The following is a 26,687-nucleotide window of genomic DNA, read 5'->3' on the forward strand; positions in this document are numbered from 1 at the left end:
TCTACCCTCACCTTTTCAGGAATGTTTGTGGTGACCTTTTAACAAACACCCTAGAAACACAAGGAAAAGAGAGGAAGAAAATGTCCCTAGTGATCTATTTATGCTAAACTGCTGCTTATGGTATCAGCATGTTTTACCTCTTAAGCATAATCAATTCCGACCATATATGTCTTGTAGAAAGCTTATAATACTAATAATTGCGTATTTTTAAAAAAAAAATATTTCGACTAATATTAGTCCATTGTCAAAAAGTAATAAGATTTTTAGGAGGACAACAAATTCAAAATGGAAAAAAAGATATAATTTACATTGGGGATCAAGGCAAGTAGCGTATAATTGGGGATTGAGGCAATATTATACAGCAACTACAACAAGTTCAATTTTTGCTAAAACCTATATGATCCCTTACAGTTTACACGGTGGAACAGCTATAAGAATACAAGAAAGTTGTACAACTATATATAACCATGATATACATGTCACCAGTAGCTCAACTATTTCCTCTGTTTATTCCCCTTCAATGACTCCATTGGTGTTCCATCAGAATAATTCATATCTTAGCATCCAGCCTCATGTGCTCAATGCAACAAATCTTGATGATATCTTCAACAAAAAGTGAGGACCTCAAGGATGAAAGCAGATCATCAGACAGGGGTTAAGAATTGTCCTGAACTAGCTCAAGTTTTCGACTGTTGACCTCAAATCTATATTTTCACAAGCAATCTCTTCCACCACAACCTAATCATGAGACATCATATTTCAGCATTGTTGCAAATATAGAAGAGTAATCCTACATTAGTAGTTCAGGTATGCAAAAAGGTTGAACAGTGATGACACGAACTATAAAAGAATTGGACATAGAAGCGGTGTAGATACCGATGTAAGAATTGAAGGTATGACCAGAATTAAGCTGAGAATGGACTGATAATACTGAAATATAATTTTTATATTCAATATATTACTTTTTTATACTTTTTAACTATATATATAACAATACATATTTCTTTACCTAAATATAATACATCCCTCTTTTTTCTGCTTTGAAATAGGACTCTGGTAATTCTGACAATATATTTAACTACTACTTCGTGAGTATGACCATCCAAATTCACGACGATTATGATCTTCTCATGTTTTTTCCACTCATTCTCTCATCTTTTAAAGCTCCACCTTTAACCACATTTTCTCCCTTTTTTTCCGAATTCTTAAACCATCCTCTCTATATTTCAAAGGTAAAGATTCTCCACATTATTTCTTCATGTTGATTTCAACATGAGAGAATCCTAATCCAATTCATGAATAGATTATATTGAAAATGAAAGGTAAAAAATAAAATTGAAAAAGAAGAATCATGACACCTAATACAAGCTTGTTGTATGCCTCTAGTCAAATTATGAATTACGAAATTTACAAGCAAACCGAAGCCACACTGAGGAATCAAATAGGCAGCACAACACAAGTCAAATATAAAATGCCATTTTCGGGTAATATTTTCTCAGGCATTGCATGTTTATATGAACTCCGACAAACAGGCTGACCGATGGTTTTAGCAGTTTTATGCTGATTTTCCAGTGGTAAATCTGGGTTTCTGCTAGGCAGTTTTCAGTACTAATTTGACCATACGCAGGTCTGTTTCGGTTTGATTGGTACCGACCAATCCAACTTTGATGACCTTGATAAACAGCGACAAGGATATACACACTACAACACAGTTTGATGTTTGCCACAACCTAAATATCACAAGTGACTACTAAAGTGGTGAATCAGATTATGCGCAATTTGTAGTATCTCAAATACTTTGTAAGAATCTTCATGAAAGCTTTAATTCAAAATTTCACATATAACTCATGAATCCTAATTGTTCATAAAAACTACTCCGCCAAAACATGAGAAAATTGATAATATTTCAGATTGTCCACATCAAAGAAATTCTTCCAGTTTTATGAAATGCCAAGTTTCTCTATGAAAGAGGACTATCAACACCACCTTTTTCATTACTATGGTGGAACAATGTTATTTACCTTACATACGTCTTGATTTCTGCTGTGGAGGATATCCTGGCATTCCCATTGGGTCTTTTCTCCTCAACTGTCAAACAGAAGACAACAATAACAAATCAAATTCACCATAAAAAAGGACAACAAGGTAACACTTCACACCTTTTCCAAATAAACAACAAACCTGTTGCTGCTGATGGGCCTGTTGTGGAACACCTCGTTGCATTGGGATGCCAGCAGGATTAATTCCACTGCTCATCCCTGCCTGGGATGTGAGATTATAAGCTTGCAGCTGATGCATTCTTTGCATGCCAACATTAATTGGTCGAGGGACAGATCTATTTGATGCATGACCACCAGGCATGTTTCCAGCAATAGCAGCTCCAGACGAAACCTGACTCAAGGATACACAAAAAATACACATTCAAAAAATATGAAGTGGAAATGTCCATGCGTGCCTATGCTTGCCCGTGTCCAAGTATGCCAATACCCTTAGTAAGAATCATGAGTAAGCAATTTAAAATGACTTAAATTTCAGCAGGAATTGGAACTTTTCATGAATAGAAGCTACTCGGGATATTATTCATACAAGGTTATGAATCAAATCAAGTTAAATATGGCAAAACCATTGAAAATATAAATAAACTCAAAGCACGAAGTAATTAAACTCGACTAACAGTTATTATCTATATTTTCTCAATACAACCCCCTTAAAGTAATATAAAATGGTAAACAAAACTTGGGGAAGCCTAGGCAAGTCATTCCAGTGTTTTAAAAACCGAACCAGTCAGTCGGGCAGGTCTGACCGAAAACCAGACCCATGACTGGTCCAGTCGCCATACTAGACCACTCATGCATTTGAACTGGTCAAATTTTGGTTAAACCGGTCAAACTCGTGCAAACTGATAGAAATTGGTGTTGTCCAGTTCAGTTAAAACAGGCTAGCGTTTTAATTAAAAAATAATTTGATGCTAGTGGCCTGATCAAGGATCGAACCCGCTTCAATAATCTTCAACAATGTAACTTCTTCCACTGCACCATCTGTCTGTTGATGCCTCTAATGTCGCTTTTAAATTATATATCAAATGCACAAATTTGATTTAAGAAAAATCAAATTGTAATTAATACTTGCCATATAACTTAATACTTGCCGTATAACTTGTACTATATCTATGTAATATTTAGGCAATAAAACTAAGACAATGGTTTTAATCATGGATAGCGGAAAATATCTGATTGATGAAATTCCGCTATGCAATAGTGCCACTAAAGCGGCTATTTGATAACATTTTGTACTAGATAGTGTATTATGGAACAATGTGGTTTCTCCAAATTCCACTATGCTATAGCGGTATAAAACCGCTATGGCTGCTATTTATCAAGACTGATTTAAGAACATGTGTAAGTGGCATGGTCAAGGATCGAACCCGCGTCAATAATCTTCAACAGTGTAACTTCAGCCACTGCGCCATATGTTCGTTGATGACTGATGTTGCTTTTCATTCATATATCCAATACACAAATTTGATTTAAGAACATCAAATTGTAATTAATACTTGCCATATAACTTGTACTATATCTCCGTAATATTTAAGAAATAATTCATCTTTTTTTGTTGGTATAATGTAATAATTCATCTTTAAATGCGAGAATGGAGACAAATCTTAGAAGCATGTGACTTCCGCCTATGTAGAAGCAAGATAGAGTATATGGAATGCAACTTTAGCAAAAGGCAAAGCATTTCTAGTTTAGAGATGAAAGTTGGAGATCATACCACAACGCAAGTTACACGATTTAAATATCTCGGGTCCATAGTACTAAACAACAGAGAAATAGAAGATGTAAACCATCGAATTCAAGTTAAGTGGTTGAAATGAAGGAGGACCAAGTGTTTTATGTGATACAAAAATACTGCTCAAGATGAAGGGAAAATTTTATCATACAGATGTAAGACCGGCAATTTTGTATGGGACATAGTGTTGGGCGGTAAAGAACCAACACAAGAATAAGATAAGCATAGAAGAGATGAGGAAGTTGTGTTGAATGTGTGGTAAGACAAATCACATAGGATTAGAAATGACAATATTCGAGAAAGAATCGGGGTAGCACCTATCGTAAAAAAGATGGCGGAAACTCTACTTAGGTAGTTTGAGCATCTTAGAGAGAAGACATGTCGATTCCATACTAAGGAGAGTAGATCAAATGGAGGGTAGTCAAATCACTAGAGGCAGAGGAAAACCTAACTATAAGGCCCTGTTTGCGAGTTTGGAGGGAAAGTGAAGGCTTTGAAAAAGAAGAAAGAGAGAAATTGAAGGAAGGGAGGCTTTTGAAGAATTCATTTTTCTTCAAAATACAAAATCCCCCTAATTTGGGGGAACTTCAAAAATGTATCGGATGAGCATTTTGGAGAACTTCAAAACATATTGCTCAAATCATTTCCATATAGTTATAATACTCTAAAAATTATAAATATATTAATTATAAGCGTTCTCTTATCATTCTTTACAAAATCACTCTCTTAAATAAGGGGGAAGATTTCTCTCTGCCCAAAGCCTTCCCATTCCCTCTAAACTCACAAACAGCCTAATATTCTTTACAAAATCACTCTCTTAAATAAAGGGGGAGATTTCTCTCTATTTCTCTCCTCGCAAAGCCTTCCCACTCTCTCTGAACTCACAAACAGCCTAATAAAAAATGTCTAGGGGTTAATGAGTTTGATAGAGATAATATATGATAGAACATTATGTTCCCACTTAGTGGGATAGGGTTTGATTATTGTTGTATATAACTTGTACTATTTTAAAATCCATACAGTAAACACAAAAGAATGATAGATATTATATAAACTAATAAGTTTTTTTTTTTATTTCCACAATATGTTATTCATATTAATATTCAACTTTTAGAACATAAATTTAGGATAATATGTATCTTGTAAAAAAAATAAAAATTTATATGCCATGAATTTTTTTTTTAGTATAAGCTGGGTCAACAGTTATGCGGCTCAACTGGTGACCCACAGGTTCGACCGGTGACCCAGTGCCCTGACCATGTCGATCAGTGAGCCAGTTTTTAAAACACTGATTCATTATATCTTCTCAATACCTATGTTTTCAATCCCATGTACAACTACAACCTTATCCATCTAAACATCATCCTTCACTTGTCTAAGAGTCACTCATTGCTCTCTAATTTCAAACCTATAATAAGACTTCACAAAAAGTAGAGATTCTTATAGTACTGCACTGTCAGATTAAAAATTATAATAAGATTTCACAAAAAGTAGAGATTCTTATAGTACTGCACCATCAGATTAAAAAAATAAACATGAACTAAAATCAGGTCAGTTGCTAAACTTCTGAGAGTATTACTCTTTCACACTATATGATTATTTTCCACAAAAAGACAGTTTAGGGACAGTTGAATCATATCCATTCGTAATGAATAATCATATGCCATACTCAATGAAAATTTTAAATCTGCAACAATTGCAATATCAAAATGGGTACAGGATAACATAAGCCTGCACAATTTCATTTTCTTTTGAGATTTTTGCAAAGGATATCCAATTATCATCACGTACCGGCTGTGATTGCTGCATGTTGGTTGTCCCTTCAAAATCTGTGGTTGTGTCCACCGGACGTGTGGGATAATTCACAAAAGCCTCTCCAGGTTGGCATGGTACAAGTGCACTGGGCATTGATTTTGCAAACATGTTTAACTAAAGGAGATAAATGATATTGGAAAACACATGCTTAATGAAGAAAACTGCTTTACTATACATAGAGCATTGAGAGAAATATTGAATATAGTTTATTCATAAATTTTGCAAACAAATTTTCAAAGCAATGAAAGTAATCAATAATTCTAGGAAAAGGCTTTGTGGATAAAAAATGGGTAAATGACGAAAAGACCAACGCCAAATAGCAAAGGAGGAAGGAAGAAAAGGCCTTACTTCCGTCCAGGCTGTGGTTCCATTTTGAAATACCTGGACAAACAAAGTAAAACAGGCTAAGCAAAAAAAATGTGAATAGTTTTTATATTGCATTTCTAACATGACTGAAATACAAGTGAAACATATTATACATTCACCCCAAATTGTCTAATTGAGCAAAAGCCGAGCCAGATAACTGCTTTTGTTTTGGTAAATATTAGTTCTCACAGAAAGCGTCGTAAGTTGTTCTAATATACATCAATAATTTTTATATTGCATTTCTAACGTGACTAAAATATAAGTGAAACATAATATAAATTCACCCCAAATTGTCTAATTGAGCAGCAGCCGAGCCGCATAACTGCTTTTTTTTTGGTAAATATTAGTTTAGAGAAAGCTTCTCTACTAAATACAACAATCTAGTTGTTCATCCTCAATAACTTCTGAAAATTCCAATCAGGATTATATTAAATACAACAATAACATGGCAACTACATCAATTCAAGAAAAATCTTTGATAGTGCCATAACAAGAATATAAAAAACACAAGGAAAATATGTAGTATCTAGTGAAGATTTCAATAGGTAGAACAACCATAAACAAATAAAAGTTAAATTCAATGACATGTTCAGAAATTTATCAAAGCAGGGGCCAAAAGATATATAAGGTTTAAATATGCATTTAGTCCTTGCACTTTCATCAGATTTTGGCATTGGTCCCTACACTTTTTTTTGTTTGGAATTGGTCCCTGCACTTTGTAAAAATATTGGTATTGGTCCCTGCACTTTGTAAAAATATTGGTATTAGTCCCTGCACTTTGTAAAAATATTGATATTGGTGCCACGTGGCGTGAAATGATTGGGCCACGTGGCACTCCGTTGGTTTTGTGTTTTTTTTTTTAATAGAAAGTTAACAGAGGGACCAATACCAATATTTTTACAAAGTGCAGGGACCAATGCCAAACAAAAAAAAGTGCAGGGATCAATGCCAAAATCTGATGAAAGTGCAGGGACCAATTACACATTTAAACCGATATATAATGATAAATATTACATAAATACACATGAAAAAAATATATATTTTAACACATTTACTGTGGTTTGATAATTTTAATATCTTTTTCAAATGTGTAATTATTAATATGAGCATATAAATATTATTTAGTAATAATATATCATTATATGATATAAGAATATTTTTTGCAATGCATATTTAACTAAATTTTCCTGCATGCAAAGGTCACATGATACCAGTTTTATGATTGGACAACAAAAACACAATTTTAATGCATAATCAATTCGATTAACCAATAAACAAATTAAGCACAAAATTATATGTATGTTCTAAGCAGCAGTGGTTATTCCCGTGCTTGCCCTCCCTGAGTTCCATCTCTAGCTAAATCATCTTTTTAATCACTAGGTATGTAGATTTCATGCAAAAATAAAAGAAAATAAAAAGAGTCTTACTCATGCTCCATAGCTTGTGCTGCTGTTATACGCCTTTTAGGATCATATCTGCACATAAATACACAAGCCGCTAATAGAGGGCAAAAATAGGAGAATTTTCATAAAAGCAATAAGTCATGCAGCAAATCCACATATCCATGAATACTAGATGAAATTCTAACAGGTTGAATTCCACATGTAACAAAACTAAAATAAGGCTGCATTTGGTTTAATAGAATGACAATAATGGGAATGACATAGTATCACAACTCCCATTGGCAATGTTTAGCGTTAAAATATTAAATGAATGTGGCATCCTATCACAGCATGGTATGCCAAATCAGACAGGAATCAGAAAAATGCTTGGTGGCAATATTCCCAAGATAGGGCTATTACGAAGGCTTGCGAAAGAGAAGAAGCAGACATTATAGAGAGATCCCGCACTCGGTTGCAGAATAAGGGGGTCACTCTCGAGGATCTAAAGCATGTGAAGCATACACATGACGGCTGGCTGCACGACGTAGGAGTGTCTGCCGCATTTCTAGCACAGGCGTGACTTCGAGACAGCTCGCTGTTCCATTTGGAACAAATTCGTCGAGTAGAGGGAATTGGGGAATTCTCAGATCAACGCCCAAAATACAGTCAACTGAGATTGCTCATCTCTATTTTAAGTAAACGGGAAATCATCCTTAATAGGCGAAATATTCTTATTATGTTAATGCCAATTGAACCAATGTTATTGGTTGTGAATTCGAACTTTTTGGCATTTCTTGTTTCTTCAATATATGAATAGGAGCAGTTGGCAAGTGACAATGTTCATGGTGGTCACTGTGGGGCAGGTGGTGATTTCCACATTCCCAAAAGAAAAATGTATAATACGACTAGATAGTGCTACAGTATATGCATTGAATGCTTAATAAAACAACACTAACCCAGGAAGTTGTATACTCTAGAAAAATAACAATCAATCTAGGAAGTTGTATAATTAAAGGAATATCTACAGATTTACTTGATTCTAATATACTGTTTTAGGGTAACTCGTTCTTTTTCACAGAAATACACAAAGGGAATGAAAATTCCCCTAATATCCATGGTTTAAAGAATGATGATAATCCTCTGAACACTAGAGAATAAAGAATATATCATGTAGTGGTTGATTTCCTTATATCTATTTAGTGTTGTAGAGAAGATCCTCAAAATCCTTCTCAGTATCAACATATTCCCGGCACTCAACGACGGATATACTCTTTTTAGGGTAACTCGTTCTTTTCCACAGAAATACACAAAGGGAATGAAATTTCCCCTAATATCCATGGTTTCAAGAATGATGATAATCCTCTGAACAATAGAGAATAAAGAATTTATCATGTAGTGGTTGATTTCCTTATATCTATTTAGTGTTGTAGAGAAGATCCTCAAAATCCTTCTCAGTATCAACATATTCCCGGCACTCAACGACAGATATACTCTTTTTGTGGGTCAGATGGTGATTCACAAGGAAAGCAGCAACACTGCAACCTCTAATAAATGGGAAGATTGCAGCACAGGTTAAGCAGATTGATTGCAGTAACCACTAAACACGAGAACCTAAAATAATTCAAGTTTCAAACAACATGGAAAGAGGTCTATGTTGTCAATCTCGATAGCGGCTCAGCGCGACCAGCTCTAAAACCAAAATATTGGTGTAGCGTGCAGTGGGATGAATGCTATTATAATTTTTGTATTTGATTTTACTAAACAATCAATACTACATATAGATATGTATATAGATACTTCCTCCGGTCTCAATTATAAGGCAAAATACCTAAACTCACTTATTAAGAATTTCGTTAATTGCAAATAGTATTTGTACTTCCTAAATTGAACTTCATGGAAACTTTTCCCTAAGGCTTTGTTTGCGAGTTTGGAGGGGAAGGCTTGGGAAAAAAAAGGAATGAGCAAGTGGAAGAAATAAAGGAAAATGGGAGAGGAGGGCTTTGGGGGTTAACTTTTCTTCATGATACAAAACCCTCTTCATTTGGACGAACTAAAAAATTGTATTGGAGGAGGGTTTTGTAGGGTTAATAAGAATTTTTCAAATTTAATCTATGTTGTTATAATATTTTTAAAATTAAAAAGAAAGTAATCATATGCATTAAATTATCGTTCTCTAAAAAACTACTCTTTTAAATTTTTTGAAAGATTTCTCTATTTTTCCTCATATTTTGCACCCCTCAAAGCCTTTCCTTTCCTTCCCCTCCAAACTCCCAAACAAAGCCTAAGGGTCTGTGCGGGAGTTAGGAGGGGAGGGGAGGGCTTGGGAAAAAAAGGAGGAAGTGGAAGGAATGGAGGGTTTTGGGTGGGGAGGACCTTCGGGGTGTTTGTTTTTCTTCATATTAGAAAACCCCCCCTAATTTGGAGGAACTTAAAAACTGTATTAGAGGAGGTATTGGAGGGCTTAGTTAAATTCTTCAAATCCAATACATGTTGTTATAATAATCTTAAAATTGATAATATATTAACAATACATATAAATTTATCATTCTCTACAAACTCACTCTCTTAAAAAAAAAAAAATGGAAGATTTCTCTATTTTTCCCTCTATTCCCCTCTTCCGAAAGTCCTCCCCTCCAATCTCCAAAACAGGCCCTAAGAATAAAAAGGTTAGTATAAAATAAAATGTATACTGCTTGAAGGGCATTTCAAGAATGACATCAATAAATTAGGTTAAATTAGGTAAGGTTTGTTTATATTTTAAACCACACAAACCCATTACCACCTGGATAAGGCAACAAAATATGGTGGCCTATTTAACCACCATGTCACGGTATTATGGGGGGTAGCACTACAAATCATAAGCATATAAGGGGGTAACATTTCACCGTGTTCAGTTTAGCATCATTTAGATTTTAAATGGAAAATGAAGTACATCCTTCATATAGAGGCACAGTAAAAACCTTCTCAGTGGTTTAGAAATACTTACTCGAGCATCTTTGACAAAAGGTCGTATGCAGGACTTTTTGGAGATAGGTGCACAACACTATTGAGACTAGCATTGTCACTGTTTGCAAAAAGCAGAATGGATCCATTAGTTTCATGGAAAAAAAAAAATATCAGTTACAAAAAACAAGCAAATAAAAGAGAAAACAAAGGACTCAACACTGTGAAAATAGGTCCATTCTGCATATATTTGAATAAACATCCAATAATGATCTTACTATTTGTGTCCTTGTATATGTGAAGTATCTTGGTTCCAGTGGGGAAGATGTGCTAAGGAAGGCCACTTTTCTAATGTGGGATGACCTGGCACAGTAACAATGTCCAAGTATGTGGGTCTGGAATATCATCAAGAGAATGAAAATCCCCCAGCAGGGAGAAAGAAAAACAGTAAGCAAATAAATTACCTAAAACCTTGAATATCTTGTCAAGTTGATCAAGCTGCACAAAGGAACAATGATTATTTAGAATCCAAAAATGGTACTATATCTCTAGCAACATTCAATAATAGAATAAAAGAAGCTGCAAATTTTAGCATCAAGTACCTGAAAAGGATTTGGTGTAGCTTTAACTTCTGCACCTTGGAATAGTGGCTTCAAGGTCAACAACTCAGCAAAAATGCATCCCACAGCCCACATATCTAAATGTCTCTTTAAGGAAAAATAACTAAAGCACTTTTACAATTAGATCTTACAGAGTTCACACACATTCATTTATTACACACAATTGATAAGTCTACCTTTGGATTATGAGTACCGAAGTCCCCAACAATAATTACATCCACTAAAAAAATTACAGTCATCAAAATTACGTTATACCACATCAACGTTTTGTGTATGCCCTAAAAATTGTTGTTTGTGTCAGATTCATCAAAAGCCATAACTTATCCAGGCATCAACCTCAAGTCAAACTAAGGATAGCAGAAACACCAATGTAGTAAAAAAGTACAACACAGGTTAAAAGACTTGAGAGATACCCTCGATGCATTGATAACAATCATAGCATCACACAATTATAACTCCATAGTTAATCATAATTTTTATACACGCAACACACACACAGACAGAGGGGGAAGGAAGAGAGGGAGATAGAATAACACACACAAAACTTAAATTTAAGGATACCAACAGCACTGGTATAATGTTTAGCTCCAAGAAGCAACTCCGGAGCACGGTACCAAATGGTTACAACAACCTGCAAGTTAGTATTTTATAAAATCAGGAATTTAAACGATCAAACATATCAAAAGGTAAAATGTGGTACAGGTGCACAGCTAACTGAAGTTTAAAGATGATAATAGACTTAACGGCCAAAACATAGAGAATCAAAACACATCAAGTTTCGACAGCAGGCTCAACAATTCAATTAGTTAAACTTGAAATGAATAACAATACCCATCACTCATCACTCATTTGGCTTACAGCAGAAAGCCGGTACTGTGAGTATTATATGCATGGCCAGATTTCAACTCTTCAAAATATTAACAATAGTAGCATAGTCATGCAGGAAATATGTATGAAGACTTCTCGAATACACAGATGAAAAATGTGCTCATACCCCATTTTCAGATAATGGCTTCAGAGGGGCTAGATATATCCTTGCAAGCCCAAAGTCAGCAACTTTAACAACTCCGTGTTCCTCACCATCGCCCATAACCTGTTCATAGAAAGGTTGTTAGAAAAATGGGTGCACAAAAAAAATGGATAAATAAATTTGAATTCAAATGTCTACTTTTGGGGGTAAAAATAATTTAACATATCATGATAAGGTGGAAAAATTCATACCAGTATATTTGATGGCTTCAAATCTCGATGTACTATCCAATTACTGCAGGGAAAATATAATAAAATAAGTCAACATACAAAAATAAAATAAAAAAGGCAGCCCGGTGCACTAAAGCTTCAGCATACGTAGGGTCCGGGAAGGGGTCCCACCATTTTGTGGTATTCTCCGCAGCCTTACCTTGTCTTTTACACAAGAGGCTATTCCCAGGACTTTAACCTGTGACCTTTTAGCCACGTGACAATAACTTTACCGTTGCACCAAGGCTCCCCCTTTATTCAACATCTTCAACATATAAAAATTAATCAATAAAAGGAACCATCTTAAACTTCACAAAAAATAGACCCACCTGTGCAGATAGTTCAGTCCATTCAGCAACTGCCACAGTATCGACTTGACGGTGTATTGGTTAATCGACTGGTTGACCTTGTCTCTATGATGTCTTATTATTTCCTGCCATTCAATATTGAAATCTTTACACTCGACTAACTACAACAAAAATCAATTCCTTGCTACCTAAATACATGTCTTCCCATGGATAATTGGAAATTGCTCTATAAGCCCCTCAATTTATTGGAATGTATCTTCCGATGGTACAAACCTATTGGAAGCTAAATTCCGATCGGCCTTTTTCCAGAGTTGAGCAACCTAGGGGGCCTATAGAGCAACCTTGTAGTAAATTCACATAACATTTTAAGACATTGGAGTAACAATAGCACAAAATCCATCGTAAAGCTCATAATATGTGTATATACGAAAACATAGTATATAACAACAGCCAAGCCTTAAAATATTAGGGTTGGAATGTCAAAATGCAATCCTTTCAATTAAATAAAATTAAAAACCTAAAAAACCCAGATATCAGAAACTACAGATTTTGAGAAGGAATCAGTTTGGTGTATTAGAAAACAAAAATGAGAAATTCAAGTCAAATATGTATATAGAATGTAATTTTGTATTGGTATACTCACATAAAGGTCATGTTCAGCATAATCAAAGGCGAGATAGAGAGACATGTCGGTATGATTGATGTGAACATTCACAAGCTTCACGACATTTTCATGTGTTATCTCCCTCAGCAACTGCATTATCAAATGAAATTGACTCAAAATCATGAAAACTGTAAAAACTCAAATAACAGGAAACAATTGCATTAGTATTAGTTAACTAACTTAAAATTCATATCATCCAATAATTTGATCGAATTCTACAATTTAAAAATGAGAGGGAAAATATAATATAGTACCATGATTTCACGGATGGCGGTGGGAGAGACACCATCGCCGTCTTTGGATTGTTTGAATTTCTTGATGGCGATGGATTTTCCGCGGTTTGTGGTGGACTTGATCCGAGCGAGGAAGACAAGACCGTAGGTCCCTTCTCCGATTTTCCCAATCAGATCGTACTGTTGAAGCCACTCTGGCTTGTTGCTGTTGGAGCGGTTACCGTCTGCCATCACGAACTCGACACAATCACCAAGCGGAAACTGGTTAAGGTTCTGTTTGAATGTACCGTTTGGATATTTGTCCGCTCCTGCATAAGCAAAGTGTTTTTTTATTAAGTTTCATCAATTACCCTCTTATCAATTACCCTCTTACCATTAACAAAACTTCAATTACCTCCAAAATTTTACAACGTTAATCATTTTATCTCTCTCCCTCAAATTTTTCTGTTAGTAAATGACGTTTTGTAAATACCCTCTAAAATTTGACACTTATCTGCGAAATATCCCCTAAAGTTTGTTTGTGCTTATGGTGTGTATTTTTCTTTATTCTAGTGTTTCACTTATAAAAAAAATAATATAAATTTTTAAGTTCAGGGGACATTTTGCACATAAGTGCAAAACTTTAGGGGTATTTGCAAAACGTCATGTTTACTAACAGAAAAATTTGACGTAAATTAATTAACGTTGTGAAATTTAATTGAAGTTTTGTTAATTTCAGAGGATAATTGAAAAAACTTACAATTTTATGGGTAATTGTCTATTTACTCTTTTATTTTTACTTTAGTAAAGTGTTTTTATTTTTATTTTATTTTTTTAACAAATTTATTTTTACTTTTATAATATACTCAATTCGGTCTTAATTCAATCACAAACTAAAATAATTAACTAATATTAAAACTAATTTTTGATAGTTTTATATGAAGGACAACTTTTATCAATGATTTATCTTGGTTTAAAATTAAAACGTCTTCGTAAATATGTGTCACTTGATTATTATTTTTTTAAGAAATGTGTCACCTGATGGTTAGTCCTTTTAATTATTAATTGTTATAAAGAAACATTGTAATTACTAATATTTTTAATTTGATTATGGTCCCTTTTTCTTTGATGAAGTGATGCGTTTTTGCTGACTTGTCCATGGTGAATAGGATAGAATATTGCTAACTTAAATTAAAGTTGATTTTGAAAACGAAAATATCACTCATTGTTTCAGACAAACAAAAAAATATCAAAATATCTTGTCAACAACTCCAAATTTCTCAAATTCATACTGAGAAGAAGAAGGGAGATAGACTATGGCTCACATCATCATCTCAATAATATTTCCATTGTTGATTTTTTTTTTTTTTGGTACAATTTCCATTGTTGATTTACCTCTTACTAATAATAGTATTCATAATTAATAATAAACGATGGAAATAAAAAGTATGACATGACATGTTATGTCGGCATTCAGATGGTCGCAATTGAACACTGCTATATTAACTTTTGTTAGTCAACTATCAGTTAAGGTGGCATTTAGGGTGGGTAGGAAGAATTCTTTCCCACCATGGAAAAGTCTTTTTCAGCCATTAGATTAAAGAAGAGTATTAATTTTATCATGGACTACCTACACCATATTTTTTTCCTTTCTCTTTTACACTCTTACTGTCTTACATTTCTGTTAAGATCTGGAATTTTTTTTTCTTTTAATTAACATTATTTTTTTGGTAGAATTCTGGTTTTTTTGGTAGAATCCAATTGAACATTTTAGTATCTAAAATCACTTTTTTTGAAAGAAGTATCTAAAATCACTTATTATATGTTCTATTTTTTCGTATTGGATAAGAACCAGCTACGAAATCAAACAAATGAAAAAGAAATATGTTTAGAAAATCAATTAATGATAGTTTTTCTTGTGATGAACCAGACTAGAGATAAAAAATAATTGTAGACAATCTAAAAGAGGACAGAATATGAAGTTATGAACTAGAAGAGAGAGAGATCATGAAGTCATGAACATTGTAGACAATCTACTTGATGGAGAAACTCTTGGTGTTGGTTTGAAATTCAATTGGATGGAAAATTGAAAAACACACAAATTTGTAACTGGAATTTTTGTTGGAATATTCAAGAAAGGGAAACAAATATTCAGAGACCATGAACATTGCTAGTGGTGGATTGGAGCATGGAGGAGAGAGAGAGAATGGTGATGAAAGATAGTGGGGAAAAATATAGTGTTGAAAGAGTATGATAAAAGTATGGTCTTCATTTGATCTAATGGGTAAAATTTACTTTCCCATGGTGGGAAACAACTATCTATTCCCATGCTAAATGCCACCATCAGTTAAGCTAACTTCATGAATTGAAACCACAACGGAAAATTAACAAGGGGCAAAAATATACAATATTTTTTCTAGGAACAAAAATCAAAATTGATAATTTTTTAAGGACGAAAAATGCATTATTTCACATACATGTTAAAATATTTATTTTGTTAGCTGATCAACGGATAAGATATTAAACTACAAGAGAAAAGTTAGACGATGCTAAAGTAATCGATTGAAGGACCTGATTATTTCTCAAGCACACTAATTCAATACATGAGTTGTAGAAGTTTCGTTTGGATCAAAACATTGTGGGACATGCAATGATGCAAGAAACTCAAATTTCATGGTTGTAGCAACATCAACCGCATTGGTGGATGAAAGAAGTTACAAATCTTGAAGGAGTTGTGTGCTACATTGACATACCACATCGTGAAGGAGGAGACCAAAATCAAACACAGAGTTCCACAAATCCATCACTAAGAGAGTTTTCACGTTGCGAAGGAGGAGACCAAAGTCAAACACAAAGTGTCATGAATCCACGAGTAAGGAATTTTCACGCACAACCTATGAAATCAGTCGAGCAATATGGTTAATTTATTTTTTTATCAAGTAGTCAAGTGGCTGAAGCTCACACATTTTAATGTGGAGAATTGAGGTGTCGAGAGTTCGAACTCCTGCCCCAACATATATAATGTATTATCCATATCAACTGAGCTAAACTCGTAGTGACGACTGAGAAAATTATTTCTATTGTATGTATTTTTTAGTGTACTAAAAAAAAAAAAATCAAAAAACGATATGTCTAAATCCAACACTTCTACTAAGATTTTTTGTTTTTGTTTTTAGAAGAACAAAAATTGATTGCAAGCTGTGTTGAAGAAGTGAGGGAACCCGCAAACGCAACACAAATTGGGCTGCTAATAACAAAAGTAAAACACCCTAGAAGCTTCTATTCGGCAACTTATCTCTCTCTCTCTCTGTTGTGTTCACCGCTCTCGGCTCCTCCTACGTTCATCGTTTCCCTCACGTTCACTTCGACCTCCGTTCACCTCACTCAGTCCGTCCTCACTGCAGGTATTTCCTTTCCTCTGTTTTATGCTTTTTACCTTCACGGTGGTGCTTACTGAGTCACCATCTTCTTCTGCAACCTTACATAGCATAACTGATTCTATATTCTATACTAGTAGAATGAAAATGCACTATGCCTGCATTCGCAATACCTAATGTTTATTTCCTCCCTAATTACTTTGATCATAAGAATTTAATAAAGTTATATATTTGGAATAGAACCACGTGTGTTCGACAGTAATTCCACAATTTTGAAAAGTGTCTATTGATTATATTTATACTGTCTTTTTTATTTTATCTGCTCAGAAGCTACCTTAGCAGTAGCGGTACAAAACTATTATTTTGCATTTTCAGCTTTTCATTACTTTTGAAGAAGGAAAGATATTCTATTACTGTTTAACTTATATCGTATTAGTGTCACGCTGCGTAATCAATAAAAAAAAAAACCATTTTCAGTGTTTTCAAAATGCCTCGAAAGCCAATAAGGCGTCAACGACCCAAATCTTGGCCCATTACATTCTCCCCATTTGGCCGCGCTCTTGCTCGTATGGCGTCCGTTTCTAAGCCAAACCGTCTTACCGAATCCATTGAGAACCCCACCCTTTCCTCTACTAGTAAGACGTCTTTTTCTCCTTTATAATTTAAATGTTAATGAATCCATGCTTTTAAGTGCCTTTTATAGTTTTATGTTTTACACTTTGCATGCCTATTCCTGATCCACTTCCTAGGTAATGGCTTCAACAAGCACACTTTGGAAGAAAGACCTGACGGGTCAGAGTCATCTGACGGGGAGTTTGATGTAAGATATCTTCTTATGCTATGATTTGATTTAGATGATCACTTGTGTTATTATATTTTGAAATGTTTAAATTTCTAGATCATATCATTCAACAAGTAAAATTGATTGATACAAGGTCTCTGTTTCAGGGAGTTGTGCAAGCAGATTTTGCCTTTTTTGATCCTAAACCCACTGATTTCCATGGAGTTAAGACCCTGCTGCAAACTTACCTAGATGTTGAAGAATGGGATTTGAGCGGCTTTGCAGACTTGATTTTGGAACAGACCACTGTAGGGACTGTTGTGAAGGTAGAGGATGACAAGGACGAAGGAGTTTTCGCTCTTGTTACCACTCTTAATTTATGGAGGTATAGGGTAAGTCACATGTTATCGCATATAGCGTTTTGCGCCTGATCTGTTTGCCTCTTTTTCTTTTACTTTTTTGGTGCTTTGAATGTAGTATATAATCATTGCATTTATTGTGTGATCACACTTACTTTCTTCTTTTTTGCGTTTGTTCCTCTTTATCTTTGGTGGATATATCAATTTTAATACAAAAAAAAGTGATTTTTTTTCTTTAGGAAACAAGTATTTAGTTTTTATGTCCATTTCCCCCTTGCGCAAGTTTACTAGTTAGCAAGTTGTTGCAGAAAGTTTCCTCACCAAAATAGTAATCATATGTGTGTTTTGATATTCAAGAAAAAAAGGAATTTGTATATTAAATTTGTATGGGAATTGAACCTTGATCAATTCATTCTTATTAAAATCTCAAATTTTTTCTTTGATGTCTCTGGTTCATTGAATAGTGGCCCGCAACAATTTGAAAATATTGTTTGTGACTGGTTTAACATCTCAACAGTCATGAGAACTTAACTAAGAACTTGTTTGTGACTGCACAAGTTGAATTAACATCTACCTGTCAACTTTTTTAGAAGCTTCGCCATCTAATCTATGCTATCTACAATTTATAAGGTTATTTTTTATCTGTAAGTTTGGATCCAAATACATATTTTATTTGAGAAACTCCTTGAAGCTAATCTAATTTGAGCCTAATAATTTTGCTAGGAGCAAAGATGTATTATGAAACTCAAGGAATTTCTCCTCCTTAAAGCAGGCCAAGAGAAGGGCATTGCTGATAAGTTGAGATTACTTTTGGGGGAACAAGCACACAACGTAGGTCTTCTGGTATCACAGCGTGTGGTGAACCTTCCTCCCCAGCTTTTACCACATCTTTATGATTCTCTTTTTAATGAAGTGTCATGGGCCACAGAAGATGAGGTGAGATGTTGATAGAATCAGATGGGTGAGGGTGTTAACATGTTTTTCTGTTTGACTACTGGTGCACTAATTTTCAATTTTAAACTTATATTGTTATTTTGCACACTTAACAGCCAACAGAGGACCTCCGGAATTCCTTCCGGTTTAAGCATTATATAATTCTTAGCAAAATTTACAAGGTATCATGCTTCTGCAGTATCTCCTTCCTATTTATTGTAGTTCTCTTATTGTTATCTTTAGCTTTTATGATTACGATCATTTTCTTCTCCATTTTTGTTGTTTTGTAACATTTTATTTCATTTTGTAAAAATATAGCACAAGAATGCAGAACAACAGAAAAGAAAACTGAGCGATGATAGTGAAGAGGCAATAGTATATGCTAAGCCCGAGGATGAACTTTTTCACAAGGTATTAGTATCTTGGTGCCATCATTTTGAATTATTTTGTCTCTGATCACTGATTATTGTCCTAAATAATTTCCAGTTAAGCTCGTGGTCCTTCTGTTTTCCTTTGCGCACGCAGCAACCTGCACCTCATGAGGCAAGTTACTCTTTTTTGGTTTAATTGATGGAAGTGACCTGTTGAAATGCATAGATAAACCTCTGCTGGTTTGAGAAATAAATAAGCACTGTATTTGTTTCTTCTTTTGATTTTTGCCATGTGGTCTATTTGTGGGGTTGCAATGTTTATACAAATGAAATGCAGTGTGCAAATTTTTTGTTTCTTTTCTACAAATTGACATCTTTAATAAATTTTAACAAGTTTTTCTCTACAAATTCTAACAAATTTATTTGTTGAATGATTGTCTATTTTAATTTGATTGTAATAAGAAAAGTTTTATAGGTTAACCATGCAATATTTATAGGTCTGTTAAGGACGAGCTGTTAGTGACAGCTGGAGGTTAGTTACATTAACCTGTGCACAGGATTAAAAACCGTTTCTGATAACCTGCACACGTGTGCAGGATTGGCAGCGTTATATAAAGATGTGATCATCTTTATTGAGAATTAATGAAAACAGAATATCCACACACAACAAAGTTAGCAATGACTCATATAGTTTTACATGTTATCAGTTAGCCTTTGATCCATGGAGCCTTTTTCGATTCAGACTCTGCCGCTGAATAGAGTTTTATTTTTAGTACCATGGGACATGTTTGATTAGCTCATTTCTCTCCACTGCCTTAGAATCACTTCAGGGTTTGTTACTTGCACGTTAATATGCTTAATTTCAGTTTTAATGAATGAATATGAATCTGTTACATTAAAAATTAGATATGAACTCTGGCTCTTGTATTTTCTGATTTTTCAATTTGAAGTGCAGTGCTTTAACCTACAAAAAGAGATAGGAATAGGACATTGAAATTTAAAATTATTAATCTAGAAGGCAAAGAAATCTATTTCAGTTATATTATCCGATTTGTAGAATGGGGTAGTAATCTTTCATCATCAATTATTCTGAACTATACGGTTTATTCTTTTTACAGCTGAAGAATTACAGCTCAATGGGATTAATCATGGCTGTTGAGGCAGACAAAATGCCAACATTTCGTCAACAATTAACTTCTTTAATAAATGAAGGCTGAAGGCAAACCAGAAGGTAATGTTGCTAGACAATTCATTAACAGAATCTTGAAACGTTTTGAAGCTGTCTGTATTTTAACTTTGATTTTTTTTTCTTTTCCTGCAGGCGTTTGAGATGCCAAATTTTGGGATTTTTAAAATTAAACTTTGTTGTCCTTTTTATTCTGCAGTGATAATTGGCAAAATTTTGAAAATAATTGATCCCCCGTTGTTAGTTTGTACACTTTTCTGGGTTTCTCAATTTTTGGATGCTTTCACTATAAAACATTAAGGCTTTGTTTGGGAGTTTGGAGGGGAAGGGAGGGGAGGGCTTTGGGGGGTTGGAAATATATAGAAAAATTGACAAAAAAATTCACATTTTTTTAAAGAACAGTTTTTTAGAGAATGATAAATTAATACTTACGATTAATATACTTTTAATTTTAAAAATATTATAACAACATAGATTGAATTTAAAAAATTCATATAAACCTTCCATAACCCCCCAAAACCCTCCCTCAATACAATTTTTGAGTTCCCAAAATGAGGGGGATTTTTTATTATGAGTAAAAAATTAACCTCCAAAACCCTCTCCTTCCAATGTCTTCTATTTCTTCCACTTGCTCCTTCCTATTTTTTCAAAACCCTTCCCTCCCCTCCAAACTCCCAAACAAAGTCTAAGGGTGTGTTTGAATTGAGGGTTTAGGAGGGGAAGAGAGGGGAGGACTCATTTTTTATTTTTAAATTACGAACAATGTAAAACATTTTTTTAAAATAAATTAAGTGTTTTTGAAGTATTATATGATGATTTATCATGTTGTTAATTCAATTTTCAAAAAATCATTTTACATTGTTCGTAATTTAAAAAATAAAAGTGAGTCCTCCCCTCCCTTCCCCTCACAAACCATCAATCCAAACACACCTTAAAACTAGTAAAATATTTGATTAAAGAATTGAAAAGAGATAGAGAATATGAATTGGCTAATGCTATTATATAAAAGCACACAGCAAAGACTAAATCGGCTAAAAAATCTTTTTGAATTCATTATTTTTTATATAAGTGTAAATTAAACAGTTGACTAACTGTTTTTTTTAAAAGAACTATTGACTAACTTGTTTGTTAAGTACAATTCAAATGGTAAATAGAGTGCATAAGTATGTGATATGTTGGGATGCGAGTTTGAATTCACAATACCTTTCTTTTTTAATATTTAGTGTGTGAGTTTTGCCTCCAATGAGAAAGAAACCAATTGATTCCCAGAATGTGAGCAACATAGCATATGAGAATATTTTTATTTTTTGTAATATTAAAAAATTTAATCATTATTTTTAATAATGACCTAAGATTGCACCTTAAGTGTCTTGAAATAAGATTGCACCTTAAGTGTCTTGAAATTTATCTAAAAGAGATAGTTTAGATGATGTTGATGGTGAGATTCTTTTTTTGGCCAAGATTGATGATGAAATTCTATTTGAAGAGTTAAAAATTATTAAATATATTTTAATAGTTGAATCAAAATCAAAATTTGAAATATTGAAATCATATTTACCTTGACAAATAGAGCGTATCCTAACCCTGCCACCAACCCAACATAACATCTCGAGTTGTGTTATTTGAACATCTATATATGTGACAACTTTTGTGACAATTAAAATTTTACAAAGGAAATGAGGTATTGGCACAAAAACCGAAGCAATAAAGAGAGAAAGTAAAAAGATAATGTGAGTATGAGTAAAAAACACAATGTTTTCATGAAAGGTACTTAGACTAAATTCTACAATATTTTTTAGAGAGACAATTTAAATTTTTAACGCTTGAAATTAAATTGAAATATTTTTAAATCAACATATACAAAATTTAAACTATAATAACAAAATTCAAACATTTTTCTTTTTGAACAAGAAAATTCAAACAATTTTAGTTTGGTAGGTTGAGTCTAGCTCAATTAAGGATACTCTCGATTTATTATTCTCTTCATTTCTTTCATTTAAGACATAAAAACACAAAAAAAATATAAAATAATTAATGTTGATGAGACTTATTTAATGGTAAGATTCAATGTCTATTTTTTTGTATATATATCTCTTCAAATTGTATACTTCATTTATTTTGATAAATAGAGAGTATCCTAACCCTGCCACGAACCCAACATAACATCTCGAGTATATGTGACAATCAAAATTTTACAAAGAAAATGAGATATTGACACAAAAACCAAAGCAATAGAGAGAAGGTAAAAAGATAATGTGAGTATGAGAGAGAAAGTTGTCACAAAAGTTGTAAAAAATTGTTGTTCATATATCATTTCTTTAACATCAACAATTTTTTAGATTCTTCAATTAATGATGTATGTAATCCAAAATATAAATCACATACATCATTAATTTAATGAACCTAAAAAACCAATTTTACTTATAATTAAAAACGAAGGCAGTATTCTTCAAAGTCTCAACCTACCAAACTAAAATTGTTTGAATTGGGCATTAAAGTGTTCTTCATAGCCACATTTGCTCTACCACACACAGTGCCCTTAATAAATGATTCTAACAACCCTTGGTTGGTAGAGCACCTCATGTTTTTCTCTTACGTGCTTTTGAAACTTACAGACTCCTCTCTCATGCAATTTCTACCGAACTTAAGCTTCCTTTTTCCACACTATAAATTGTACAAGTAATTAAAGAAGACAATATCATTTTTTTTTTTTTGAAAGAAAAAAGACAATATCATGTGAGGCAGCATTTTTGCATTGGTACCAAAAAAACACCGGTGTAAATTGCATTGGACCACTTAAATATGTACTTGGGTAGTAAATTGCATTAACGATCGGGTGACCACTAATTCTTGAGTTCCTCTTTTTTTTTTTTTTTTTTTTTTTTGTGAACATTCTTGAGTTCCTCTAATAAAGAGATACTAATATTCTATTCTAAGGAGGCCATTTTTCACAACCTTTCAAAATTGTTGGTGACAATTATACTATATTTTCAGTAGAGAAAAATGCATATATAACCCTGTACCTACTCGATATTCTATACAAAATCTAAGAAATATTTTTATTTATTTCCGAGAAGAAGTATAAATATATTTAAAATTTTTGTCAAAAAAATGTAAATATATTGTATTGATTTTTTTACTCAATTATATTATATTGTTTAATCATTTATATTAACTTATTTTATAATAAAAACATAAATTAGATAACAATAACAAATACTAATACATATCCTAATTTTGTAAGATGTACTTTGGGAAATTTACTATGGTTTAGCTTTGGCTAAGATTCACGGTCTTCGAAATGTTATTGTTGATAGTGATGCAACCAAAGCTATTCATATGATTTAAAATGAGGTTTATACCTTTAGTGAGTTTTAGGGATGGACAAAAATAACCAAAAACCAATTCGAATCGGTTAATCGAATCGCACCGTATCAAAATTAACTGAACTATTTAACCAATTCTCGAATCGAACCATTATTTTGATAACAACTCACTAACCGAACTGAACCGTTAGTAACCACAATTATCCGAACCGAACCAAACCTAACCAAACCTAACCATTAACCATATCTATTTTAAAAACAGCTTATTCAAAATAACTTATTTTAAAACAACTTATTTTATGCAAAAACAACTTATTCAAAACAACTTGTTTTATGAAAAACAACTTATTTAAAAAAAAAAAACTTATTCAAAGTAGCTTATTATAATAACAGCTTATTTTATGCAAAACAACTTATTTTAAAAAACTGCTTATTCAAAACAGTTTATTTTAAAAAACAACTTATTATCAAAACAGCTTAAATTAAACCCTCCACCAAGACATATTTTTATCGATTTATGCTTTTAAAGATCATTGATATATAGTTTTAGATCCTCATTATCAATTATAAGACGATAAAAGACAAACAAATATTATGTACAAAGTTCCAAAACTGATAAATGAAATATTAAAACTTCATTTTGTCTTCTAAAATAAAAAAAACTCAATACAATAATATAATATCCAAAATTAAGTGACGGTGATACTGAAAGTTGTGGAGAAAGGAAAATATGGACAGAAGGTTCATTCAAGTTAAAATAGGATAAAATGCAATATATAGTATATCATGGAAAGGAGGTGAATGTTTTAAAATAAGTTGAGAGCAAAGTGTACTCTAAGCTTATCACACAAGAGGAGAGCTTGTGTTTGCTTTGATCCCCAAAACTTCTACCTATGCAAATTGACCGGAAATAGCAAGCGACAATTTTGGCTAAGTGAACTCATTAGAAAGTTGACAACCACGGGGACCAGCAAGTTTTACTGATAATAAACATGAAACATGCTAGGAAAAAATTAACCAACACTTTATATATGAGTATAATTATTTAGATTTAAACATATAAGTCCTTTTACTGATTAAAATAAGTTGTATTTTAAAATAAGTTGTTTTGAATAAACTGTTTTTAAAATGAGGTCGTAGTAAGCTGTTATTCATAAAATAAGCTTTTTTAAATAAGCTGTTTTTTATAATAAGTTGTTTTAAAATAAGTTGTTTTGAATAAGCTATTTTAAAAAATAAGAAGTTTTGCATAAAATAAGCTGTTTTGAATAATCTGGTTTTTTAAAAAAGAGATCGTAATAAGTTGTTTTGAAGAAATAAACGATTCTAGCTTTTAATTTTAAGTTTGTTGTTTTTTAATAAATCTGATTTCATTCATTGGATAAATTTTTTTTTTTTTTGGTTCGGTTCGGTTTGGTTAATAGGTAAGTAAATGGTTAACCAAACCATAGCTTTGGTTCAGTTTGATTACTTCCAGACTTTAAATGGTTCGGTTCAGTTTTTCCGAACCATTTCAGCAATTTGATTCGATTCAGTTCGGTTTTAATGGTTAACTGAACCATGCCCATCCCTAGTGAGTATCATCATAGTCCTCCAAATTTTCAAGTTTAGTCATGCTGTGGTTCTATCAGATGGATGCATATCTTTCGAGAAGTCAATCAGGATGATGCCCTTACTAAACACGAGCTGAATTTAGATTTAAATTTAAATGTTTTTGTATTATTCATGATTTCATCTTGCACATTCTTTTGAATGGTTCTCTATAAATTGTTTTCCCTAGGGCTTCCTAGTTTATTTTAAGCCTTGGGTCCCTTCTTCACCAAATAAAAGATGACAACAAATACTAAAAAAAAGAAAAAAATAACAGTTTTTTTTAAATGATACAAGTAAAATGAAAATTATATAAATATCTTGTAATATATGTCCTTCATATCATTTTATATTTTTTCGGTTCGTCTAATTTTACCAAACACTTCTAACTCATTCTGTTAACTTATCTATTTTTGTATCAAATAAAACCATTATAATGCTTTCACATATCATGAATATGAAAATTACTTTTAACTTGTACTGCCTCCATCTCACAATATCCTTTACATTTTGAATTTCGATAAGTCCATTTAAACTATCAAAAACATTTTTTTATTAAGGCTCTATTTGAAGGGGAAAAAACAACACACACATACATACACATATATATCAAATAAGCTAACCGACAACAAACGATATTGACGTAAGATTTTGAAGTATGTTTCTCTTAATGTCTTAAGTTTGATTCTTTCTAATGCAAATTTAAGTAAACTAATTTAACTCTTTAATTTTTTTTTGCTAATAAACGTCCTAAAAACATTAGTTAAGAAGATGATAAAAAAATATTATCTTAAAAATACAAACTTATTTAAACAATACCTTAAAAAACACTCGTCAAACATTAAAACAAAATATACCGATCCTCTCATTTATTAATATCCCAAGTCCCAACCTAAATCACATTACACTACTCCTGTCCTTAATGTATGACAAGTCTTTTTATTGTCTCTTTTAATAGAACATTTTCAAACTTCAAATTGTACTAAATATTTCTTCACCAGAACACTACCCACATGTCCCTAATATAGGTAACTCTTAAGATTTTTTATAGTATCTTTTAATAGAACATTTTCAAATTTTAAACTGTACTAATTATTTCTTCATCTGAACACACTTAATTAGTTTCCATCACATAATTCAATTGATAATGACATTGTAATATATAGATTTTAGAGTTGGAACTTTTTTTTTTAAAGAATCTTAAAGTTGGAACTTAAATTCTCCACTTATTTATTTAAGAGATGACATAAAAAAACACTATTAATTATTGGGTTATGCTTAGGACACTTGTTAATGATTCAAAAATAAAAATAATTAATAAACTTTATGTAAACAAAAATTACTTGTTGTTTCGATATCTTAAATGCACAAATTTTCATATAAAAATTCCATTGTAAAATTTTAAACAAATACCCTTAGAATACTC

At 32.6% G+C, this 26,687-nt stretch overlaps 2 protein-coding genes across 2 annotated transcripts; one reads left to right on the forward strand and one right to left on the reverse strand.

The window, feature by feature from the left end:
- Positions 1-221: 221 nt before the first annotated feature.
- On the reverse strand, positions 222-13,679 carry LOC11425000 (cyclin-dependent kinase E-1). The gene is made up of 16 exons (XM_003602640.4): positions 13,381-13,679; positions 13,106-13,216; positions 12,484-12,587; positions 12,137-12,179; positions 11,910-12,008; positions 11,477-11,546; positions 10,898-10,992; positions 10,760-10,793; positions 10,574-10,658; positions 10,339-10,416; positions 7,398-7,445; positions 5,953-5,985; positions 5,581-5,689; positions 2,182-2,391; positions 2,022-2,088; positions 222-738 (listed from the first exon to the last, which is right to left on the reverse strand). Exons 1-15 carry the CDS (start codon positions 13,588-13,590, stop codon positions 2,023-2,025), a joined length of 1,395 nt encoding a protein of 464 aa, XP_003602688.2. The 5' UTR covers positions 13,591-13,679; the 3' UTR covers positions 222-738; position 2,022.
- Positions 13,680-16,614: 2,935 nt separating this feature from the next.
- Positions 16,615-20,615, forward strand: LOC11431153 (protein BCCIP homolog). The gene is made up of 10 exons (XM_003602641.4): positions 16,615-16,742; positions 17,193-17,350; positions 17,465-17,535; positions 17,664-17,888; positions 18,579-18,791; positions 18,905-18,970; positions 19,107-19,199; positions 19,275-19,331; positions 20,278-20,390; positions 20,481-20,615. The coding sequence occupies exons 2-9, from the start codon at positions 17,203-17,205 to the stop codon at positions 20,374-20,376; spliced, it is 972 nt and encodes a 323-aa protein (XP_003602689.1). The 5' UTR covers positions 16,615-16,742; positions 17,193-17,202; the 3' UTR covers positions 20,377-20,390; positions 20,481-20,615.
- The last annotated feature ends 6,072 nt before the right edge of the window (positions 20,616-26,687 follow it).

The sequence above is a fragment of the Medicago truncatula genome, chromosome 3 (genome assembly GCF_003473485.1).
Source record: "Medicago truncatula cultivar Jemalong A17 chromosome 3, MtrunA17r5.0-ANR, whole genome shotgun sequence".
Taxonomy (NCBI): domain Eukaryota; kingdom Viridiplantae; phylum Streptophyta; class Magnoliopsida; order Fabales; family Fabaceae; genus Medicago; species Medicago truncatula.